Consider the following 23,645-nt stretch of genomic DNA (forward strand, 5'->3'; position numbering starts at 1 on the left):
TCCCAAACCGATTCAGAGGTAAGGATCTCAAAACATTTTTTAGAAAAAGTTGAAAGGGTATGAATGTGAAACCAAGTTTGAGCAAGGGAGCAATCTACAACAGCACTGTAGAAATATAATGTATGTGCAGGCCACATAAGACCTTTTACATTTCTAGTAGTGACATTTCAGAAAGTAAAAACAAGTGATATTAATGTTAATCCTTTAACTCAATGTATCTAGAATATTATAATTTTAACATGTAATCTATATTTAAAAATTAATGAGCTAGTTTATATTTCCTTTTCCCATGCTGGGTCTTTTTTTTTTTCCTTAAATAAATGTGCCATGCTAGGTCTTAAAACCTGGCATGGATCTCTTATCCATCTACTCCATATCAGATCTCAGCAGACTAGCCACATTACAAGTCTCAATAACCACATGTGGCTAGTGGCTACAATACTGCAATGGCACCTACCTTCCTGTTCAATTTCACCAGTGTTAATACATGAGCAAAATTACAAACTACATGTGAAAGGCTTTCCAAGTGAGTCAAACGTTAAACTGTCCAATGCCATTGGATGTACTCCTCTTTAAAGTTATTAGATTTAAAGTAAAAAATAATCACCAATTTTATAATGACAATCAGTGGAAAATAAAGGTACGTATACAGACAGTCCCCAAACTAACAAGCAGGAGGCATTTTTAACGTTCATTTAAAAAAATAATACATTTCCAAGTCATCATTTGGAACTTGAAACCTCTCTATATAATCAAACAGTAATAGTAGTTAATATCCTAGACCAGAGGACATAGACCATATTTACAACTATGTGTAAATAAAGTCTTAACACACACATGCCCACTCATTTACTGCTTTTGTGCTAAACACCAGACCTGAGTCGTTGCAACAAAGACCATATGACCCACAAAGCTGGAACTATTTGTTCTTAAGAGAAACTTGCTGAGCCCATGCTAGATGATACCATAAAAGTTACATAATCCATATTATATCTGATTTCAAGGAAAGCCATGTGGTAGAAAAGGGAGGAAAAGAAAATACATTTTGTTATCTTCTTTTCAGGCATAGAGCTACCCATAAGCAAACTTCTGAAATAAACAACTATCTTAGACATAAATCCACTGCCCTTCCTCTTAGACCCTTTCAGAACACTAATGCTGCCCTATATTCTCCTCCATCCTCTATATCCCATGGCAGAATCACTCAGCTCTCTATGAACCTACTATTTGGAACATATATTTTACTGAATAATGTTTTTATTATATCTTCTCTTCCTCCTGCATCCTAGAACTGCAGTACTGAATTTTCATACCACATTAAAATCAGTTATCCTATCTTGGACTTTGAATCGATCTTATACTGGTGCGTGCTTCTGTAACATTATACACTAGTCATTTAGAAAATACTGGTTTACTGAGTTAGGCAGATCTCCCATTGTTGACACATGTCACTACACAACATCGAAAATTTTATTTATTAATATCTATACTGATCTCACCAGACGAGTTAAGAATCAGGACATTGTCAAACTCATGGCGGGGGTGGGGGGATTCAAGCTTCCAGTTTTCACTTGAAAGCTAAAATTTTATCATTGGGTACACTACTGTTAGTTGTTTGCCTTAAAGTGACAGGACAACTTTATTTACTTCAGAGAAAATGTCTGCCAAAGGTTCGAGGCCAAATAAGCACAGATTAACTGTCTGTTGCTTTCCTCAAGACAACCATCAAATTTGGTACACAGCAATATAGCTTTCTGCGTACTTTCCATTTCATCACACAAAATCTTACAAACACATATACATTTAAGGGTCAAGATTTAATACCACTAATAATTTCCATCAAGGACACATTTGAAAAAAAAACTTATTTTTATTTCACTGCAAGTGTCTGGGAGTAAAGGGTACAATGACTACCAGTATAGTTTAGTATCACTGCCTTGTTCATGCTAGGGAGTTTTACCCAATGGTTTTATCTGCCATTGCTTTTGCACTGATATTTGCAGAGCAAATATCAACAAAGTAAAGAGGGCAAAAAAAGGCAAATGATGTCTTAGTGTTATGAAAACAGTTTTGACCTTGCTTTGTACACCACTACCCTAGACCATGAGCTTCTGAGTGTAAGGCCCAGTCTTCTTCATCTCTTGTTATCAGCAGTATGTGGATACAGCCTGGAATAAAGTAGGCACTCAGTAAAGGCATCTTAACAAAGCACTTGATGTTCCAGAATTGCCTCAAAATGCCAACCCCTAAAAATAAAAATGTTCACTCACTCTGTGCTGACCTCAGGTGTAAGATGAAGAGCAAACTGGAAATACTGGGAGGAGGAGTCCACACAAGTATGGAGATCAGGCCTGGGTCTACCACTAACTGTCTCACTTTTCTCAACCGCAAACTGAAAAGACAGACTGGCTAAATTTCCTGACCTCTTTCAGGTTCTGAATTTCTTTTCCAATTGATTAGTCTACAGGACTAAAGTGAAGTGTCACAACCATCTGAGATACTAGATTTTCTTAAAGTACCAATCAGTTCTGTTGAACTAAAGGAGTAAATGAAACTATTCACACAATATAGGGAAAAAATACCTGGAGACCACTAACAGGTACCTGTTGCTCCTTAAAAAAAACTTTTTTTAGTTCCTTTCTTTTCTGCCCCTACCATTCGACTCAAACATATTTTCTAATGCTCTAAGACTCTCATCATAATTTTCACATCAGCAGCAGCAATATCAGTTCTAATAAGGACAAGGCAATAGAGTATAACTTGTAAAATAAAATTTCACTGATTCAAAATTGCTTAAAATCTAGGCAAGTGTAGGATATTCAATCTTTTAGACACAATAAAAGTGTAGAAAAGAACTCTTTCCAAGAGTGATTTTCTGTACAAAAGTAGGACCTTCAATAGGCAAAACTTGATATTAAAGAGAATAAACTCAGAGAGGCTCTTCCATCAATTAATATATAGTGAAGCTGTACTTTCTATAACTTGCTTTAGCATTTTTTTGTAGGAGTAAAATACCAGCCTTCACATCTGTACCCAGAATTTTAGTCTACAATTAAAAAAAGTCTACAATTTTGTATTCAGAAAAGTTAATTATCTATTAATATTTTTAATACAGATAAATATTCCATTAAACATTAAAAAGCATTCTGAAATACATTCCTGTTTGCCATGCTAATACAGTGAGTGTATAGAAAATCAAAGCACAAGCTAGATATACTTTTACCTTCACAAGTTCTTTAAATACAGCATGCTGAATCATTTTTCTTTTGTTAAGACCAGATGCCATCTCTTCCAGATCAATAGCAGACCTTCATAATGATGGTTTTTGAGGATAAAAAGGGGAAAAAGTCAGTTAAGACACTTAAAAAAATTACCTTTTGCCCCAAAGAATGTAAGAATATCCAATCATTTATATTAATATTTTTCTAATTAACATGCATATAATTACTACAGAGTCATAAGTTCATACCATGAAGAATTTACCATGAAATATTAGATATATGACTTTGGTTAGTTTTTCAAGGCTTATTTTTTTAAAGTCCAAATATTAATTTGTCCAAATATTAATACTTCACATTATTGTAAAGTATTATTAAATATTAATACTTCACATTATTGTGAAGTATTAATTTTATTTTTCTTGCAGCATACAAAATTTATACATGTTTATACCAAGCAGCAAATAGGATTACTTCTTGTGGTTCTAAATGCTTAAATGTTAGTAGTCCTGTACTTAACACCCAATACAAGACAATACAAGAAGGAGGGGGGATGGTCTGAGCATGAGGAGGGCTAGGACTGAAACAGCTAACCGAAGTGCCCTCCGTTATTCTACGTGCTCCGCCCCAGCCAGTGCCTCTCCCAGTTAACACAATAACTAAGACCACACACACTACTCCTTTATCGAATATGGACAGAGAAACCAAAAGGGGATAAAAAAGAATACAATTCTCCAATAGTGAAAGAGGCTGATTAATGCCATCTTTAGTCTGAAGAGGATTAAAATGGTACCACTTTTCTTTAAGGACTCTGAATTGCTAACAGGCTTTTCTGTTAAAATACTATACAGTATATGATTGAATCCGTTCAGATAAAGGAGTAGTAGAATAGAAAGAACTTCATAATTAAATGAAAGCCACATGTAGTTTATTCTTTGAACCATTATTATGGAAACGCATTATAAAAGAAGTCTTTCAACATATGAGTTCTATTCGTTTCCAGTGCTATATAGCAGAAACGTTTCATAATGCAGCAGACTTTTCTAGTTAGCTCCTCATCCCAGTAAACTAAATTTAGTTTTGCCTGTTTTTTACCTTTAGCTTAATTAACTTACTTTACATTTTCTCTTAGTTGCTTCACTAGTTTAATATTAACATCCGCTTCCAATAATGCTGTGCATACTTCTTTTAGCATAGCATTTAACACCTGCAAATAAATAAATAAAACTTTAAAAAAATTCATTTCAACCATATAAAAACAATGACCAGTCATCAACCATACAACCATGACTAATTAAAAACCATAGTATACCATTAGAGAGGGAAAAGGTTTTCAGTTAGCCTTTGAGAGAGATTTTATTAAATATCTAGTCATTTTGTCAAAATAAGACATTCCAGGGAATTCCCTGGTGGTCCAGTGATTAGGACTCTGAATTTCCACTGCAGGGAGCATGGGCTAGATCCAAGATAGGGGAACTAAGATCTCACAATTTGCAAAGCACCACTTTAAAAAAAAAAAAAAAAAAGACATTCCATTTCATTTTATTCAACCAGGTATTAAACACAATTTTATCCCTATATTAAAGTAATAATAGTAAAGACAATATACAAGTCAAAGAAAGTTACTATACAATACATGTTGCCACTGAAGTTTTCTATGCCACTGAATTCCTGTTGCTAATATGCAGCAACATCTTCTCAACTGGACTAACATGGAGGAAAATATGACAAAAGAAAATGACCCAGTCTGACCTACTAGCCTTTACTATTTCCACTCAGAGCAGAGGAACAAAGGTGAAAAGAAAACCATCCTCCATTAGTAACTCACTATCATCACATATTTGTTGAGTTGCAAGGCATTGTAGTTAAAAGATCACAAACTATAAAAAAGTCTTTAAAAAAGATGAGCCTTAGCTGCTCATGGAAATAGCTGTTTACACATTAGAATGCAATACACTCCACGAGGGTAGGGATTTTAGTCTATTTTGTTCACTGCTATATCCCCGATGGCAGCAAAAAAGTTTGCAAAAATGTGGGCCCTCAAACACTTCCTGAATGAATTCTCATCTTCAACTTCTGTCATACGTCATATAGCAGCTTATCAGATTTCTCTATCTCTCACTAAAGGGATTTGATAAAAATGGAACTGATCTTTCATTAGAGGGATTTCTCCTTGTTAATTCCCTAGTAGCATAGTATCAAGAATAGAGAAGCTACCATTAAGCAACAGCTGTTATTACTTCCCACCAACTTCATTTCCTTGCTTTCTTTTCTTTTTCTACTATAAATACAAACAGCATAACGGTTATAAACAGGGAAAACTATTTGAAAAGCTGTCATTTTATTTATTCTGAATTCCAAAGACTAGTGTTTTAAATTATGATTTATTACTTAATATTAATTATTATAAAAAGCTGTGTATGTGGAATTAGGAACAAGATTTTAATACTGGTTCTTCCAATAAATAAATATGTGAAACTGACTTCCTACTGCTGTTAAAAGAGAGGCTTGACTAGCTGAGCTCAAAGATGGTCCCCAAATTATTTCATTCCACTAGCTTATTAAAGTATTGATATCAAATTTTATATTAGAATTTTCTTTAAACCTCCAAGTTAGAAGATACTTTTAATCTATTATGTCATTTAATCTTTAAAATCATCCTGAAAGGTAAATGCTATTTTCTCATTTTAAACATTAAGAAATTCTGAATTTGACTTGCTCAAATTTCTATGACTTGTTTAACAGGACACTAAACAAGGTCTTCTAAAACCAAAATCAGTACTTTACCACTGGAACCACAAAATGTAAAATATACTTGTGGACTATGATCATCTTCTTTCAGTTGACAAACCTTTAATATACAATGAGGGGGGATGGGAGCAAGAAATACCTTATACTTAAAACCAGGAGGAAAAGTATTTCAGATATCATATTAAGGAGTCAGCTCACAAAACCTCCAAAAAACTAAGAGAGGATTTCAGAGAAAATGAATCAAAGTAGCCAAAATGGAAATATTAGCCTTATATAAGAATGTCAAATAAAAGTCAAGGAAAAAAGATCAGATATATGCATGTCTAATCAAGAAGGAAGAAGGAGGATACTAAAGTTATAGGCCTGTATTAAGAGGAAGCAAAAGCATATTTCCAGACCTAAGCCATTTTTGAAATATAAAACGAAAAAAAAAAAAAAAAAGAAATATAAAACGTTATGTCATTATTACATATAAGTTAAGGTGGGGTTTTTTTGGTAATTCATTATAGAAAGTTGAAATTAACATAGTCAATTTCTCATAAAACACATTACTATACCCATTTATGGGTTTTATCTAGAAGTAACTATATATCTGCAATGCTAGTGATGATGTGCAATCACATGTATTTTTACATACCTCTTCATTGATAATGGTGGCATTGCTCAATGAGCGCAATGCTGATGTTATTTTTCTTCCAAGGTCTGCTAATACCATCTTGAAAGCTTTAAGATGTAATCACAAGAAAATCTAGGAAGGAAAAAAACTAAATAAAAACATCTGAAAACAATATCAGTTCCCATAAATGAAAACTTCTAAAGAAGAGTAAGTTCAAATTAAAGTACTTGAGTGTTTAAAATACAGTAACTTCAAATTCTACAGCCTCAACCTGCATCTTTGATACTGTCAGGTCCAAAAGCTAAAGGTACCACTTGGTTACAATGCCTTATATTTGAATACTTAACTGGAATATTCTTTATGAATCAGTAAATTTTACATAATGCTTTATATTTGAATACTTAACTGGAATATTCTTTATGAATCAGTAAATTTTATATATCAGACAATACAATTTGAAGAAATGACATTTCAAATTAAACCTGTTCTCATTTTGGACATACTTGTCAATATGAATAACTGACTACTGTGCTATGTACATTCTTTTTTTTTATGTACATTCTTAAATGAAAAAAAAAAAAGGTGAAAAAGAAAAAGGTGAAATCTCCACCCAGGAAATATCTTCTAATTAAAGGACACATTCTGATTCATGCTCTAAGCAAAAATAAAGCTTTAAAATTAGTAAATCACTTAACTTTTCATAGATACTACATTATCTCGTTCATTTTCTTAACAACTAAGGAAAGAGGTATATATTAATAAGTTGTTCTTGATTCTCCAACTCTAAAACAAGATAACCTTCAAGGCACCTTCTAGCCCTTAAAATGATACGATTTCATAAAATACGGAGATGTACCTATTACATGTAAATCAGGATGGACAAAGTTATGGATGGTAAGCAGGTAAACATGACTTGCAGTTCCTGCCCTCAAGTTGTTTACTAGCTAGCAAGACAAGGCACATCAGTGAGCAGCAAAATAAAGTAAATCTAAAAATTCCTCTGCCTGACTGCCTAGGCTTCTTTCTGCCTTCAGAATCAAATTGAAACATCAGCTTTTTCTGGGTCTCAAGCTTGCCAGGCTGCAGACTGGAAATATGCCATCTGCTTAGCTATCTTGGATCTCCAGCTCGCCAACTCACCCTGGGGATGTCAGGACTCATCAGCCTCCATGATTGCATGAGTCAATTCCATATAATATATATAAAAAGTTTCATGTACGTGTATGTGCATGCACATGCATGCACATGTATACACACATCCTATCAGTTCTGTTCTGTGGAGAACCTTGACTAATACCAGTTAAGTAGTAGTTCAAAGCTAGAAATAAATGCTTATGGTCAAAAAAAACACCTTATGGTCAACTGCCAATAATTATAAAAATTATACATATATGTAAAAATAAGCTCAGGTAGACAGAACAGGCTTTACTGAGAAGGCTGTCATGAATTTGATCCTGATACAGGGAAGAAGTTAGATAGGTGGAGAAGAGGACAAAGGGAAGTTTGAAGGAGGTGAAATGGTACAAGCAGAAATGGAGACATGGAAAAGCCTGGGACATATTTGTACTTTATGTATGCATGTACTCAAAAATTATTGAGTACTATTTGGAAGATAGTAAAAAAAACATTCCAGTCAGGACAGAAGGCTATACAGTTAGAAGGAAATACAGGGTGTAAAGGGCTCTGAAAACCAGGCATCAATTGTCCAACATAAGCAATACTGGCAGAAGAGTTCATTGTTCAAAGCAGCTGTTTTGGTAACTATTCCAAGCTAACTGGTCTAATTTAGTAAACCAAGATTATCTAGACTAGATCCCATCTACAGACTAAACAGCTGACTCATTCAACATAGAGAAAGTGGAAAGATGAGGGAAGTCAAAGGAAGCAGGCAGGGAAAAGGCACTCAAGGACCTGTCACTGGCAGAGACATTCCAAGCTGAGCTCTACATTAAACATCACACTTCTATTCAGGTAAAATCTGATAATTTAAAAACTAAAAACTTACTACCAATACTTAATGGAACTGAAAAAATACCATGTTATACCAAAAATACTTACTTTTTTTTTTTTTAACAATTACATGGTTATTTAAGCAGGAAAAGCAACCACTTTGTAGAAAAGATCCGGAAGTTTTAACTTCTTATCCCAAATCATTATACTAAATTATTATTGTTTAAGTTAGTATTCTTTAGGTAAGAGATAGGGTTCAGGGGTTTCAGCTTATATCCTTTACCACAGCACTACCAGGGGTAATATAATCCTAATTATGACACCACAATTAGCTCTTTTAGAGATCATATCATAAACAGACCATCCTTCATTTTACTTATTTTTTCATCCTCCATTTTAAAAAGCTATACTAGCTAAATCTTATCTTCCTATGTTGACTGGCTCTTTTAAATTGAAAAAAAATTTTCTGTGAAGTTTCCCAACACAGTTTTCCTTATATAAATTACTTATTGATAGCATATTTTTAAATATATTTGCCTGATTACAAAAACCTACACTTCAGTAGGGGGAAAATAATATCTAATAATAGCTTTTATTTATAAAGTGTTTTCTCCACAATTTCCAAAGATGTGTTTCTGAAAACTCTGGTATCAAAATTCTGTTCAAAACCTCAATGACTTCTCATTTCACGCACAGGTAAAGTTCTCAGAATGGACTGTAAGGCACTTGCACACTTCTCTCTCTCTCTCACACACACACACACACACACACACACACGATTCACTTACTCACTTCTCACACACACACACACACGATTTTGTTCCTTGCTGTTGATGCTGTGCTAAAGCCCTAGCCGGCATGTTCATCCTCTGGTTAACAATATAGCTCCCTCCCTCATCTCCCTCATATTGTTGTCCAGATGCAACTTCTCAATGAGGCTTTCCCCTACCACTTGTTTAAAATCACAAACTCCCTTCTCTTTCTCTCATTGTTTTGTTACCAACATGATTTACTGACAGCTGACCCTTTAGCAAAGGGAGGTTAGTGGCACTGGCTCATCCCCCATCCTAGAAGAAAATCCAGGCACTGCCGTCTCTGCCTCAAAAACCAAGGAACTGACAAATGACTTACCCAAAGAGAGGCAGGAAATTGAAACAGCTTGGAGGCAATTGTCTCAGATCCTAGTTCTTATGATTCCACAAACCGTGGTCTCTAATTGAACAAACTTTTCCCCACACTTAGTTAATTTAAAGGTCTATAAACTGAAAATACAAGTACTGGGTTGCCCAAAATGTTTGTTTGTTTTCCGTAAGACACAGTAGAAAAACCCAAACAAACTTTTTGGCCAAATACTACTATATTTATTGAAAAAAGTCCACACAAAAGTCGACACACACAGCTCATACCCTGGTCATCAAGGATTAACTACACGTTATTGCAGTCTATCTCCCTCAACCAAAATGTAAGTTGCATGAGGGCAGAGATGTTTGCCTCTTTTGCTCTCTCCTGTGAGCTCACTGCTTTATTTACCCTCAGTCTTTACTAAAAATGAACTTTATGGATGAATAATGTATTTAAGACCTTAGTTAAATAACAAAACTAGGGAGCCAAAGTCACAAATGGCCTTAAAAATATCTCTCAAAAGACCACATAAATTAACCGATAAAGAAAACATGACAATCAAGAAAATCAACAACCTAGATAATTGATATTGTACAATTAGTTTTCATTTGCCTTATTATAACTTTTCAGAAGTTCCAACAAGACTCTTAAAAACTAACTTCGCTTTGTTCTAATATGCACACTAGAATACATATATCTTTTACTGTTAATGGCTAACCCTATAGCTCAAATTCGGATAATTTACAATTCAAGCACGCTCACTCAAAATTCTCTGGGCTAACTAAAAAGATTTAGAGAAGTAAATATGTGTATACATGTACTAGAGTTTCACAAAAGAAGAATCTCTACTTAGATGGGGCTGTTGGCAAGGTAAGGGATTACACTATAGCAGTTCATACAGTTTAACATCTATTATCTCATTCCACCCTCACAACAATTTTACCATATAAGCAGGTGAAAGAATGGAACAGCCATTCCCTACCCAATAAAAAGCATAATGACGTCCTATAGTCCCTTGGGAATACAACCTTAGGTCTGAGAGTATGAATGATGCTTTAGACAACTGAGTTGAAGATCCTTGCTGGCAAACTCCTGGAACAAATTTTGCTGCCATAATACAAAAGAGGAAATCATACTTTGAAAGCAAAGATGCACATTCCTCTTCATGAAGAGTAATAATTGCAATATCCAGAAAGAGCTGATAAGTCCACTGCAATCAGGATGCACAAGGACTGATCTTGGCCCATCACACTTTCTCCTAACATGAATCTAAGAGTTGGACAGTGAGGCAGTAGAAACAGGCTCAAGTTTGGGATGCCCTAGGTAAGGCAGGCACAGGGCCAAGTATCATACTTACCTGCTACAGTGTGAAGTACTGGAAAGAGCATGGGCTTTGGAGTCTGACAGACTTGGATTCAAATCCCAGCTCTGTTACATACTGGCTGGGTTACTTTGGGCAAGTTACTTAATATCTCTGAGCCTCACATTCCTCACCTGCAAAATGGAGATAATACCATTATCAAGGTAGTTACCCTGAAAGGCTGTTGTGAGGATTAAATGAGACAGTACGTATAAAACTGCCTGCAGGTGCACAGTATACTAACTCTTATTTTCCTTCCTTTCTTGATGATGTCAGTTGCCTTTCCCTATAATGCTGAGTTGTGAATAAACTGGAAAATTTCTGAACATTACTAAAGTGTCTGTCCCACTACCCAGGAATCACTCCCCCAGAATCTTTTAACATTAAGTGCCAATTTCATGTACTTGGTTATTCTTCAACAGAAGCTGGAATGCCCAAGCAGCCATTTTTCTCTGCATAAACAATTAAAAATAGTCCTGCCAGAACCCTGCCCAATCTTGGATTATATAAACAGACTCTAATGCTTAGATATTCCAAATCTTATTATAATGAAAACACCTATTAAAAAATTCTTCTACCTACTAGGCTCCTCTGTCCTTGAAATTCTACAGGCAAAAATAAAAAAGTTCTTCTATGCCCTAATTGATGACTAATTTATTGGATCAATATTACACTAAAGAACTAAACATATAAATATACTATTATTAGTAAATATCTTTAGAAAAATGATTTCTACATTATATACTTTCCTGTAAAATAGTCAATAGGCCAAACCAGTATATGCTTTCCTGATTATAACATTAAACATATATATATATTTTAAATCCTACATAGCATATGTATTTATAGTCTATAACCACAGAAAAGTAAACTATCTAACAAAGCAACCTATTGGTATTTTACTTGGTAAATGATTATATCTGAATAACTAATACAAGTTAATGCCTTTCGAATTTAGGAATATTTTTCATTCTGAATATACTCAGTCCTCTAAAGAAATAATTCATTTTTAAGTTTTGTGATTACAAGAGGATACACGTTCATTAAATTCAAACACTACAGAAACATTAAAGGTAGAAATACAGTTTTCCTAACCCTCTTTTTGTCCTTTGATAACCACCAACAATAATTTGGCATACACTCCTATAGACTTTTTAACGCATTATAATTTAGGCAAGTTTTCACAAGAATTATGGTTTGGGAAGGAGTGAAGAGGAAAGCAGAAATGAGGGAAAATCTTTTGTAAATATGTTTGCTAATGCTAAAAATATGCTTAGAGGTAAAAGCCAGACTACAAAACTGCACATAATGTATTTTGTTTAAACAAATATCCAAAAAACGCATTACCCAGGAGGGAAATGTAAATCAAAGGCACGATCAGATACCACTTGACCCACACTGAGATAACTGTAATAACAAGTTTTGGTGAGAACGTGCAGAAATTGGAACTCTCATACACTGCTAGTGGGAACGTAAAATGGTACAGCCCTAGAAAACAGGTTGGCGATTCCTCAAAATTTTAAATGCACAAAGTTACTGTATGACCCAGCAATTCCACTCCTGGGTACATCCGAGAAAAAGGAAGATACACATCCACACAAAGAATTATACTTAAATGGTCACTAGAAGCATTATTCACACTAGCCAAAAAGGGAAGGGAAAAAAGCGCCAAATATCCCTCAACTGATGAGTGGATAAATAAAATGTGGCATACCCACCAAATGGAATATTACTTGATAATCAAAAGAGATGAAGTACTGATACATGCCACAACACGGATAAATCTTGAAAGCGTTGTGTTAAATAAAAGAAACCAGTGACAAAAGGATATTTGATTTCACTTATATAAAATGTCCAGAAGAGAAAAACCTATAAAGAAAGAAAGTGGATTAATAGTTGCTTAGGGTTTGGGAATTAGGGGGAAATGAGAAGTATTAGTGGGCATGGGGTTTCTTTGTGGAGTGATGAAAATGTTCTAAAATTGATGGTGGTGATGGTTGTGCGTGCTCAGTCACGTCTGACTCTCTGCGACCCCGTGCACTGTAGCCTGCCAGGCTTCTCTGTCCATGGGATTCTCCAGGCAAGAATACTGGAGTGGGTTGCCATGCCCTCCTCCAGGGAATCTTCCCAGGGATCGAACCTGTGTCTCTTAAGTCTCCTCCATTGGCAGGCGGTTTCTTTACCACTAGTGCCACCTGGGAAGCCCTGGATGGTTGCACAACTGTGCAAATACATTAAAGACCACTGAACTGTACCCTTTGGGTGAGCTGTATGGTATGTTAACCTTATTGTAGTAAAGCTTCTAGAAAATAATAACATTTGTCATCTTTGATGGTGAACAGTAATTTAAATTTTCTAATACATTCTTGTAATTTTCAAATTGTTGGTAACGACTATGAGAATTACTTTTGGTTAAGGGGAAAGTTACTTTTCAAAGTGCTCTTTATGAGAATTAGAATAATGTTATTCTAGAGGTTGAGACAGAATGGCCCCTTGTATTCAGTTAGTCAGTCACTCATTAAACACCTACTATGTGCTCCAGGAATTGCTCCAGCAAGCAAAGTTCTAACTTCAAATCAATAAATTACATCAAGTTAACACAGACAAGACTCCTCTGTTAACTTCAGAAAATAAATTAGGTATCATGCCACCACTAACTTCTCTGTCTTATTTTGCACCAATCAATATTAGGAAATATTATCTTCAATACAATGATTCTGTTTTCAAATTTTAAAACAACTTTAAAACTCATTTTAACATTAAGGATAAAACCACTGCAACACTTCATGGCTTAACAGCACAAAAGGTATACCAAAAATTCAATTAGCAACAATAGCTAATAATTCAAAAGCACTGGGAATCAATTCTCTAAGATACTTTCTGGCTGTCAAGTCAATCATAAAAAGAATCTTTATGTAAACTGTTACCAGGAGGAAAATTAAAACAAAGTCAAAAGAACTCTTTGGAAATAGTTTGCCTTGAAGCTAAAATGAACACAGCCTGAAAATATGGATGAGGAGGGATGAGGCATATGCTCAAGTAATGGGCAATTTCAATGGCATTCAGCTAACACCTGTCAGCTAAAAATGAAGTAATCAATCAGAAACTTCAGGGATGGTAACATTATAAGATTATGGGGGAAGTGGCCTCATCTAAATTCTTGATTAGGAGAGCCAAAGGAGGCACCTATGTTTTGAAACACTTCACTGGCTATACTGATGTGCAGCCAGGGTTAATAAGCACTGCATGAAGCAACACTCATTAAGGCAAACAAGAGAATGAAAAATCTGTTCTATAATTTAAAAATTAGAGACAATGTAACAAAGGCATTGAAGGGAGAAAAACTGGAGTAAGGAGACTACATATTCTAAACATACTCCAAAAGTCTATTCAAGAGATGTGAGCTTGAACTAAGGAAGAACACAAAACAGAGGGACAGGGCTCAAGTTAAGGGTTAATCATAAAGCAGAATCTATAGGACCTAATGATCAAATGGTTATGGAGAATGAAAGAGAAACAGAGGCAAAAATGACTCTGAGGGCTCTCCTTTGAATAACCATGTGGTTAGTGATGCCATTAACCAATGAATGGAATGCAAAAAAGAGAAGCTGATTTGAAAGTTAAATAGAGGCAAGATTCAAGGGGTTTTAAAGGTTATTTACAAAATTCTACTACTAGGTTGGCAGTTAGTGTTGACTTTATTATTCTTTTAAAAATTGAACAAATACCACAAAATTCAACTAGAAACCCAAGGTCAAAACTCTGAGATAAACTAGGAAAACGTGTGTGTAGGTTATATGTAATAAAAAGGGGAACGAAAAGAAGGTGGAGAGAGTGAACTTGGTTTTAGACCTACTGAATTTGCAGAAACTAAAATACTATTTCATGAAACAAGGGCTAGAGAAAAAGATGTGGAAATTGTTGGCATACAACGATAATACTATGGAAGCAGATGAGAACTCTCAGAGACAGCTTATGGGATAAGGCAATGGTGAACCGCCAACTAAAAGGAGTCCATTGAGACTTCGAGAATAATCAGGAGGAGAGACGCTTTTACCAATTCCCTTTGCAAAGGCATACACAAGAAAATCAATTGAAAAAAAAAAATTAAAGCTACCATTTATGATTATCTTACTGTATTCCAGTGGCAGGTCCAGAATTTCCAGATAGGTGGAGTTACAGGAGTAATCAATCTCTTTGAAGGAGGGCTTGAAGATGCTTTTGCACAGGACTTTATATTTAGTTAGAAAATACTGACCAGATCAAAAAATTAAGGGAAAGAAGTTTGAAGGAAATAGTTCCCCTCCCCTTTGGCACCACCACTGCTGTATTCTAGGCATGGTAACAAACATGTTACCTAATCTTCCATTCTCAAACTAAGGTGGATGAGGAAACTGAGCCTAGATTGGAATATCAACTTGCTCAAGGTCACAAATCTTCTAAGGAGCAGAGCATATCATCTTTGTTTCCATAGCTCTCATGGCTCTTTACATCTTACTAGAATTTCTCATCACTCATCTTGATTATAATGTATATTTATGTGTCTCTGTATCACTGTACTGTTAGGTCCTCAATGCCAGGGTTCAAGTCATTCATTTCTGTATCCTTATAGCTAAGAAAGAGTAAACATTTTGTTGAATGAAGCATATGAAAGAACCATGTGAGAACAGCATCAACAACGTCAACAAGGGAGAAAGAGTTTCAAGAAACGTCTAGTAGCACCAGATGTTACGGACAGAGCCACCAGTATATTTTAGGTCGTCAATGGCACTGAACTGATATCCCTTAATCATTTTTGAAAGCCTACTACAGGCGGGACACTGTGTTAATTAGACACAAGTTGACGTGGAAAAATAAAATCTGGTACAAGTCAACAGATTTTCGGAGTAGCAGCCACATCTAAATTCTTGATCAGGACAGCAAAACAGAGTCTGGCCTGACATCGCTTACGTTTAATTTGGCTCTGGCAAATCTGAAGACAATTTTAAAGGGTCACAGCGCATCTTTTAACAAAACTTCTGGTGAGGGACAAGAGATGAAAATGGGCCAGCGCACCTCTGTCTCGATGACGACAGCTGGTGGCCAAAGCAGCCAAGTCCCTCCGGAGTGTCTACCCCGCTGAGCAGGACTGGGGCTGCCCCCAGCTGCTAGTCGGCAGTCTGGGGCGGGAAAAAGCAGACACTTACCGCAAAAGGCACCGCTACCGCCGTGGCCCAAAGGGGCCCGAGAGACCTTCGCGAAGCCCCACGCCGGGGAAGGAAACCAGGGAACGCGGGGATCAGACAGACAGGTGCGACCCCACAGCCCGACTTCCCAAACTGGATAAACTAGGGTTCCAGCCCCCAGCACCGCAACGCCAACTCCCACCAGCTGGAAACCCGACGACTGCCACCGAACCTTCCGCCCAATGAGGAAACGTCACCACTCGGCGTAGTCCAGCCTTTCAAGAAGGGGATACACTTCCGCTTCCGGGGCACTCGGCGCGTCTCTACAGAGTGTTTACCGAGAGTGTATTGAGATGTTTCTTTGCCTTGATTGGCCTTTGACATTCGTTTCCTATCGCTTAATAACTGCGGCATTAAAGTTAGTATGAAGATAGGAGGCTTTCTAGGGATGCGATCTCAAGAAAGATGTCCAGCCTCCAGGCGCCACCTGACGAAAAATGACTTGGCTGAGCACCACCAGCTAAGAGGGGAATTATGAAAGGTGGGAGATGTCTCAGAATAGGGAGTCCCAGGAGCACGTGAGAACTCCAAGGAGGAGGCGGGGCTTAGGATTTTGGTAGCCGAGGGAGGCGGGTTCCACGCCGGGTCTAATCGGGTGTCTGAACCGGCCTCTGCCTGCGTATGCGCAGTGCGAACCTTCCGCTGATCTGCTTTCTCCAACATGGAATTCCGCGCCGCGCGGCTCGCAGTACTGCAACTGCTCCGTACGGTGGCTCCGGCAGACCTCCCAGCGCTTCTGCAATGGATGCGAACTACCCGTAAGCGATCAGAGCCAGAGTCAGGCGGTTGGGGCAAGGATATGCTGTGGGTCCTGACCTTGGGGACTTAGGGTGAGGCCAGAAGCCTTCCATGGGGTAGCGGTGCTGGTCTCTGCTCTGCTACCGGGCGGGTTCACCGGGCACATCGCAAGCATTGACAGAGTAGGAGTCCAGTTTAGGACTGGATGCAGAAAGACCCGGCTCTGGGTTTTATGATTCCGCTACAGACTTAGGCAGCTAGAGCCGCATTGTGTCTACCCTAGTTCCTAAAGGAAAAAAAAAGTGGGAGGAATGGGTTAGCCCAACTCCCCACTACTCCCACAAATTTGGGACTACCAGTAGGATACTACCTGAAAAAGCCCTTTGCAAGATAAGTTTTAGACTGTAGAACTGGAGGTTTTTTACCCTGTAGGCAAAGTCTCATGTAGCTAATCTCAGTGTGTGTGTTAGTCGTTCAGTCGTGACTCTTTGCGACCCCCATGGACTGTGTAGCTCACCAGGCTTCTCTGTCCATGGGATTCTCCAGGTAAGAATACTGGAATAGGTTGCCATTTCCTTCTCCAGGGGATCTTCCTGACCCAGGGATTGAACCCGTGTCTCCTGCATTGCAGGCAGATTCTTTACCATCAGCTACAGGAAGTCCCAACTAGTCTAAATAGTCCATACATTTAAAGGAGTTGTTCCAGGGTGGGGAGAGAGAGAAAGAGGGGAGGGGAAGACTTTGTTTTGAATAATATTAATAGTAATACTAAAAAAGCACATGTTAGAATTGAAATGTGGTAATTAGGTCGAGTTATTGAAGAATGGAGGTAGATCTATTTTAGCAAAGTGAAACCTGGTGAAAAAATAGGATATTCCTCGTTTGAGAACTCCTCCAAACCATGCTCTGCTTTTGTACTTCTAAACGTTGATTCCATGTTTATTTTCAGCCAGACATGAACTATTATTCCTGTTTGCTGATGACTCCCAGTTTTAGACTTTCAGGCATGAGGTTCTTCCTGGAAATTCTCTCTCTTTGTGTTGTTAGAGTCAATAATCATTTGGGTGTTATCATTATTGTTATTACTATTACACATTTTGGAAGATCATTTTAGCTACTGCTACTGCTAAGTCACTTCAGTCGTGTCCGACTCTGTGCGACCCCATAGACGGCAGCCCACCAGGCTCCCCCGTCCCTGGGATTCTCCAGGCAAGAACACTGGAGTCGGTTGCCATTTCCTTCTCCAATGCATGAAAGTGAAAAGTGAAAGTGAAGTTGCTCAGTCGTGTCGGACCCTCAGTGATCCCATGGACTGCAGACTACCAGGCTCCTCCATCCATGGGGTTTTCCAGGCAAGAGCACTGGAGTGGGGTGCCATTGCCTTCTCCATCATTTTATCTAAGATGCCAAAATAAAATTACTTTGGACATCTGCTAGTGAGATTAGCCTGGAAAGTAGAGAAAACCAAAGAGGTAGCTTCATATTTTTACACACAGACAAGATTCAAGATTGTTGTTCCTTGCCTTAAAGATTTTTCAGTTTTGTGGAACCATTTGTAATCTAAATCTCCAATTTTAGAGGCATCAGCTGAGACTCCATTTTTCCGAAATCACAGAAAGCATGTTTTGGATGATGATTTTGTAAACAAGAAGACCCAACACTATTGCCTAAATAATATGTGTCTACTTTTTCTAACACCATGTTCTGTCTTTCTCCAGCAGATCCTGTAGTCAGAGGTACTCAGGCAGTTTGTTAAACAATTTAGAAAACAAACTGAGTTTCTGAAAAATGTTTATTACAATGAATATCTTAAGAAATAAGTGTCACTTATTCTTGCCTGAAGAATCCCATGAACAGAGGAGGCTGGTGGGCTATTGTCCATGGGATCACAAAGAGTCAGACACAACTGAGCAACTATACTTTTTTTAACTTAAGACGAAGGAGTATGTTTTAATATAAATCTTAAAAAGTAGTGTAATTTATTGGTAAACCTTTTTTAGGTGGTAATATATACATAATATAAAATTTGCCATTTTCAAGTGTGCAGTTCAATGATATGAAATACATGTACATTGTGTAGCCATCATCATTATTGCCTCCAGAACTGAAACTCATAGTGTACTTTTTTTTATTAAATACAGCACAAAAGATTCTTCCAATCAGCAATTTTTCATTTTCCTAATTCCCTTCTTCCAGGGGGAAAAAAAATTATTGCATGATGTCTTACTTTTATGACATTTGCTTAGACCTTTGTTAATTATAACTCTCCTTGAATTTTTATACTATTTAGTGGAATAGCAAGAGTTAATAATAGGCTTTATGATTTTGATTTTGAGCTTCATAGAGTTTATTGAAAGTTAAAAAACTACATATTGCTAACAAGTAAAATCATAATAATTTTAAATACACAAAAGAAAGAATAATATTGTTGGTCTCTGAAGGAATAGTGGAATTATCATATCTAGACCTGGGGTCATTTGGAATCAAGCTGATAGAACCAGAATCGTAGACCAGGACAGAAATAAGCACATATCAAAGTCTGATATAAACTGAAGACGTAGAAAAAATAAAAAAATAAAGATAGAGCCTGTATTTACTTTAGTACAGCTTAGACCAAGGTCTAGAAACAAATGATCACTAGTATAGTCACTTCCCTTGTGACTCAGACAGTAAAGTGTCTGCCTACAATGCGGGAGACCCTGGGTCGGGAAGATCCTCTGGAGAAGGAAATGGCAACCCACTCCAGTACTCTTGCCTGGAAAATGCCATGGATGGAGGAGCATGGTAGGCTACAGTCCATGGGGTCGCAGAGAGTTGGACACAACTGAGCGACTTCACTTCACTTCATAGGAGGGATGAAACAAAGATGAGGGACAAAGCACACATAGACAACTCCCGCCTCAAATAAATAAGAGAGTAAAAAAATACAACAGGACCTCAGTGCATTGACTTTAATCTCATGGTAGAGCATCTGTTCTTTTCTACTTCTTTATATACATACTACTTCATGTATGTATGTGAAATGGACTCTAGGCTTAGCTTTCAACATATAGGAGAGTAACTACAATCTCTATTAAGTGAAGAGAACTGAGAGCCAGAACTTTGAATGTGGTCCCCATTAGGCATATTAAAAATTGCATTTTGTTAACAGTTGTCTGTTAATGAACACTATTCTGAAGCCTCTGAATTTTTCCTGAATATTCATATACAAATGAGGATGTCAAACCAACAGCATGTAAAAGTTTCTATTGAGTCAAGTTACAAATACATACATTACCATGTGTAAAATAGATAGCTATTGGGAAGTTACTATAGCACAGGGGGCTCAGCCCTGTGCTCTGTGATGACATAGAGGGGTAGAATGCAGGGTGGGGTGGGTGGGAGGGTCAAGAGGGAGTATATATTGTATGCTTAATACTGATTCATATTGTTGTATGGCAGAAACCAACACAACATTGTAAGGCAATTATCCTCCAATTAAAAGTAAATTTTTTAAAAGTTACAAAGGATAGAAAAGTGAGGTATGCTATAAGAAAATTAATAAAATCATCAAGAAAATATTTTAATATTTAAGGAAGATAATTGTAGATGAATAGAAGCTTTTAGAAGCTTTTTTGCTTCCTGTATTTTAAATACATCCTCACTAAACAGAATTGGACTTGCTGCTTAGCAGCAGCTACAAAGTTGTTAGAGGTTCTTTGAAATTCCTACTAAATCTAAAAAGCAAAGGCTGGGATCTAGTTACGTTTGTCAAACAGCATACTATTCCATTTCTGTATTGTATTACCACTGAGGAAGTAGCCACATAACTTACATGTTTTCCAATCTTTATTAACAGATTATGAATTTGTGAAAGTTATCAAGTATACGAGGTAAATAGGTTGTTTTTTCCAGAAATTAAAAAGATACACTGGGCAAATGCATACCTCTTAAACAAAATTTTTCTGTTAAATAAGTAAAAATAATTGTACTTTTCATCACATTTATTGTATATTAAAAATGGGCACAATATATAAAAAGAATAATATGAACAAGTAATTTATTCCAAAATGCACTATTAGATTAACATTAGAAAATCAAGCAATGTAATTCACTATATTAACTAAAAAGAAAAACTATATGATTATCTCAAGAGACATAAAAAAGCATTTGACGATATCCAACATCTCTTCCTGATAAACACTTACCAGACTAGGAATAGCAGGCAACATTCTCAACCTGATAAAGGGGATCTATGAAAAATCTACAGCTGACATCATACTTAATGGTGAAAGACTGAATTCTTTCCCCTAAGAACAAAAGAGGGATTTGTACTCATCACTTCTAGCCAGCATCATAACAGAGCTGCTGAAAGTGTTAGTCGCTCAGTCCTGTCCGACTCTTTGTGACCCATGGACTGGAGCCCACCAGGCTCCTTTGTTCATGGGATTTTCCAAGCAAGAATACTGGAGTGGGTGGCCATTTCCTCCTCCAGGAGATCTTCCAACCCAGAGATCGAACCCGCGTCTCCGGCATTGCAGGCGGGTTCTTTACCCTCTGAGCCACTGGGGGATTATGTGTAAGAGCTTCTAGCCAATACAATACAGCAAGGAAAGGGGGAGGAGGAAGGCATCTCCTTTAGAAACAGGTTAATGGATAAACAAATTGTGCTGTATTTTTATAATGGAATATTACTTGGCAAATAAATGGAATGAAGTGTTTGTATGTGCAACAACATGGACAAATTTTGCTAAGTGAAATAAACTATACTGAAAAAAGACTTCATACTTGGATTCCATTTATCTAAACCTCTAGGAAAATGCCAGCTAATCTATAGTGACGGAAAATAGATCTCTGGTGGCTGGGTTGGTAGGGGATTAGAGAGAAGGAAGGATTACAGAGGGGCAGGAGGTGATACTGGGGATAATGACTATATTCACTATCATGGTTATAGTGATCTTTCATACTACATGTTATATATATATATGTTAAAACTTATATAACTGTGCACTTTAAATATGCACAGTTTATTGTATGTCCGTTCTACCTCTATAAAGTTGTTTTTTTAATTCCATAAGAAGTCAGATCTGTGTTCTCTCTCCCCTTTGAATTTGGGTGCTCTCTGTGACACCTTTGGCCATTAGAATTTGACAGAAATGACACTAGGCCAGTTTCAGACCTAGGGCTTAAGAAACTGACAACTTCTACTTCCTACTTCTTGGAATACTTGCTCTGGGAGAATCTGGCCATCGTGTGTAGTCTGACTACCCTGAGATCGTCACAGTGTCAGGAAGTCCCAGCTAGCTTATGGAGAGCAAGCTGTCCAACCAGCCTACATGTTTCTGCTGTCCTAGCCTGGGTACCACACATGTGAGTGAAAAAGCCATATGAGGTATCCAGACCAGTAAAGCCTTTGTTACAAATACTGTTTCTGTGAACATTCATGTACATATTTTTGTGTAAACGTAAGTTTTCATTTCTCTGTGATAATGTCCAAGAATGCAATTGCTGCATCATATGGTAAGTGCATTTTTAGTTTTATAGGAACTGCCAGACTGTTTTCCAGAGTGACTGTAATCCTGTTTCTCTGCATCCTCACTATGCACCACGAACTCAGTCATGTCCAACTCTTTGCTACTATATGGACTGTAGCCCGCTAGGCTCCTCTGTCCATTGAATTCTCCAGGCAAGAATACTGGAGTGTGGGGACTTCCCTGGTGGCCCAGTGGATAAGACCATGTTCCCAATGCGTGGGGCCCAGATTTGATCCCTGGTCATGGAATTAGATCCTACATGCTGCAGCTAAGAATTCACATGCCACAGCTAAAGATCTCACGTGCTACAAGGAAGGTCAAAGATTCTGCGTGCCACAACTAAGACCAAGCACAGCCAGATAACTAAAGGTTAAAAAAAAAATACTGTAGTGGGTTGCCATTTCCTATTCCAGGGGATCTTCCCCCGCCAGGGATCGAACCCACACCTTCTCCTATGTTGGCAGGCTGATTCTTTACCACTGAGCCACTTGCTAGTAAGGAAGTAAGCCACAATGCTAGTAAGGAAGACCTGTATCCTTACTAGCATTTGGTATTTTCAGTATTTTTATGTTAGCCACTCTGAAAATTATATAATGATATATCATTGGGGTTTTTTTCCAATTTTTTTTAAAAATAATTTTGTTTATTTATTTTGGTTGTGCTGGGTCTTCATGGCTTTTCTCTAGTTGCAGAGACCAGGGGCTACTCTAGTTGTGGTGTGCAGGCTTCTCACTGCAGTGGCTCCTCTTGTTGGCAGAGCACATGCTCTAGGGCATGAGGGCTTCAGTAGTTGTGGCACGTGGACTCAGTAGTTGCAGCTCCTGGGCTCGAGAGCACAGGCTCAATAGCTGTGGCACAAGGACTTAGTTGCTCCATGGCATGTGGGATCTTCCCAGATCAAGGATCCAGCTTGCGTCTCCTGCATTGGCAGGCTCTTTACCACTGAGCCATCAGGGAAGCCCTATCATTGGGTTTTAATTTCCATTTCTCAAATGATGTTGAACATCTTGTCATGTGTTTATTTGCCATTTGTATATCCTCTTTGATGTAGTATCTGTTTATGTCTTTTGCCCATTTTCTATTGTAAACAGAAATAATAAATAGTTATTAATAAATAATATAAATATAAGTATAAATATTTTTGTAAATATG

At 37.2% G+C, this 23,645-nt stretch overlaps 2 protein-coding genes across 13 annotated transcripts in view; one reads left to right on the top strand and one right to left on the bottom strand.

The window, feature by feature from the left end:
* SRP54 (signal recognition particle 54) overlaps positions 1-16,426 on the bottom strand; it is a 36,324-nt gene extending 19,898 nt beyond the window's left edge. The window contains exons 1-5 of one of the 2 annotated variants that reach the window (XM_086363601.1): positions 16,204-16,426; positions 11,015-11,151; positions 6,607-6,717; positions 4,334-4,425; positions 3,224-3,308 (exon numbers count right to left, since the gene is read on the bottom strand). In XM_086363601.1, the coding sequence (XP_086219727.1) occupies positions 3,224-3,308; positions 4,334-4,425; positions 6,607-6,684 (255 nt within the window). In that variant the 5' untranslated portion in view covers positions 6,685-6,717; positions 11,015-11,151; positions 16,204-16,426. The remainder of the gene's footprint in view (positions 1-3,223; positions 3,309-4,333; positions 4,426-6,606; positions 6,718-11,014; positions 11,152-16,203) is intronic. The other variant, XM_086363600.1, reaches the window with a different exon arrangement.
* Positions 16,427-16,450: 24 nt separating this feature from the next.
* LOC147349263 (uncharacterized) overlaps positions 16,451-23,645 on the top strand; it is a 29,147-nt gene continuing 21,952 nt past the window's right edge. For 3 of the 11 annotated variants that reach the window (XR_015149748.1, XM_086363602.1, XM_086363605.1), the window contains exon 1: positions 16,555-17,000. Coding sequence is in view for 6 of the 11 variants with exons in the window: in XM_086363602.1 (XP_086219728.1) it covers positions 16,904-17,000 (97 nt within the window). In the remaining 5 variants the exon portion in view is untranslated. Of the gene's footprint in view, positions 17,001-17,450; positions 17,527-23,645 lie in introns of all 11 variants that reach the window. The other 8 variants (XR_015149747.1, XM_086363608.1, XM_086363607.1 and 5 more) reach the window with 7 other exon arrangements.

The sequence above is a fragment of the Bos grunniens genome, chromosome 21, assembly GCF_055505025.1.
Source record: "Bos grunniens cultivar Pamir isolate PY7600 chromosome 21, Bosgru_T2T1.0, whole genome shotgun sequence".
Lineage (NCBI taxonomy): Eukaryota > Metazoa > Chordata > Mammalia > Artiodactyla > Bovidae > Bos > Bos grunniens.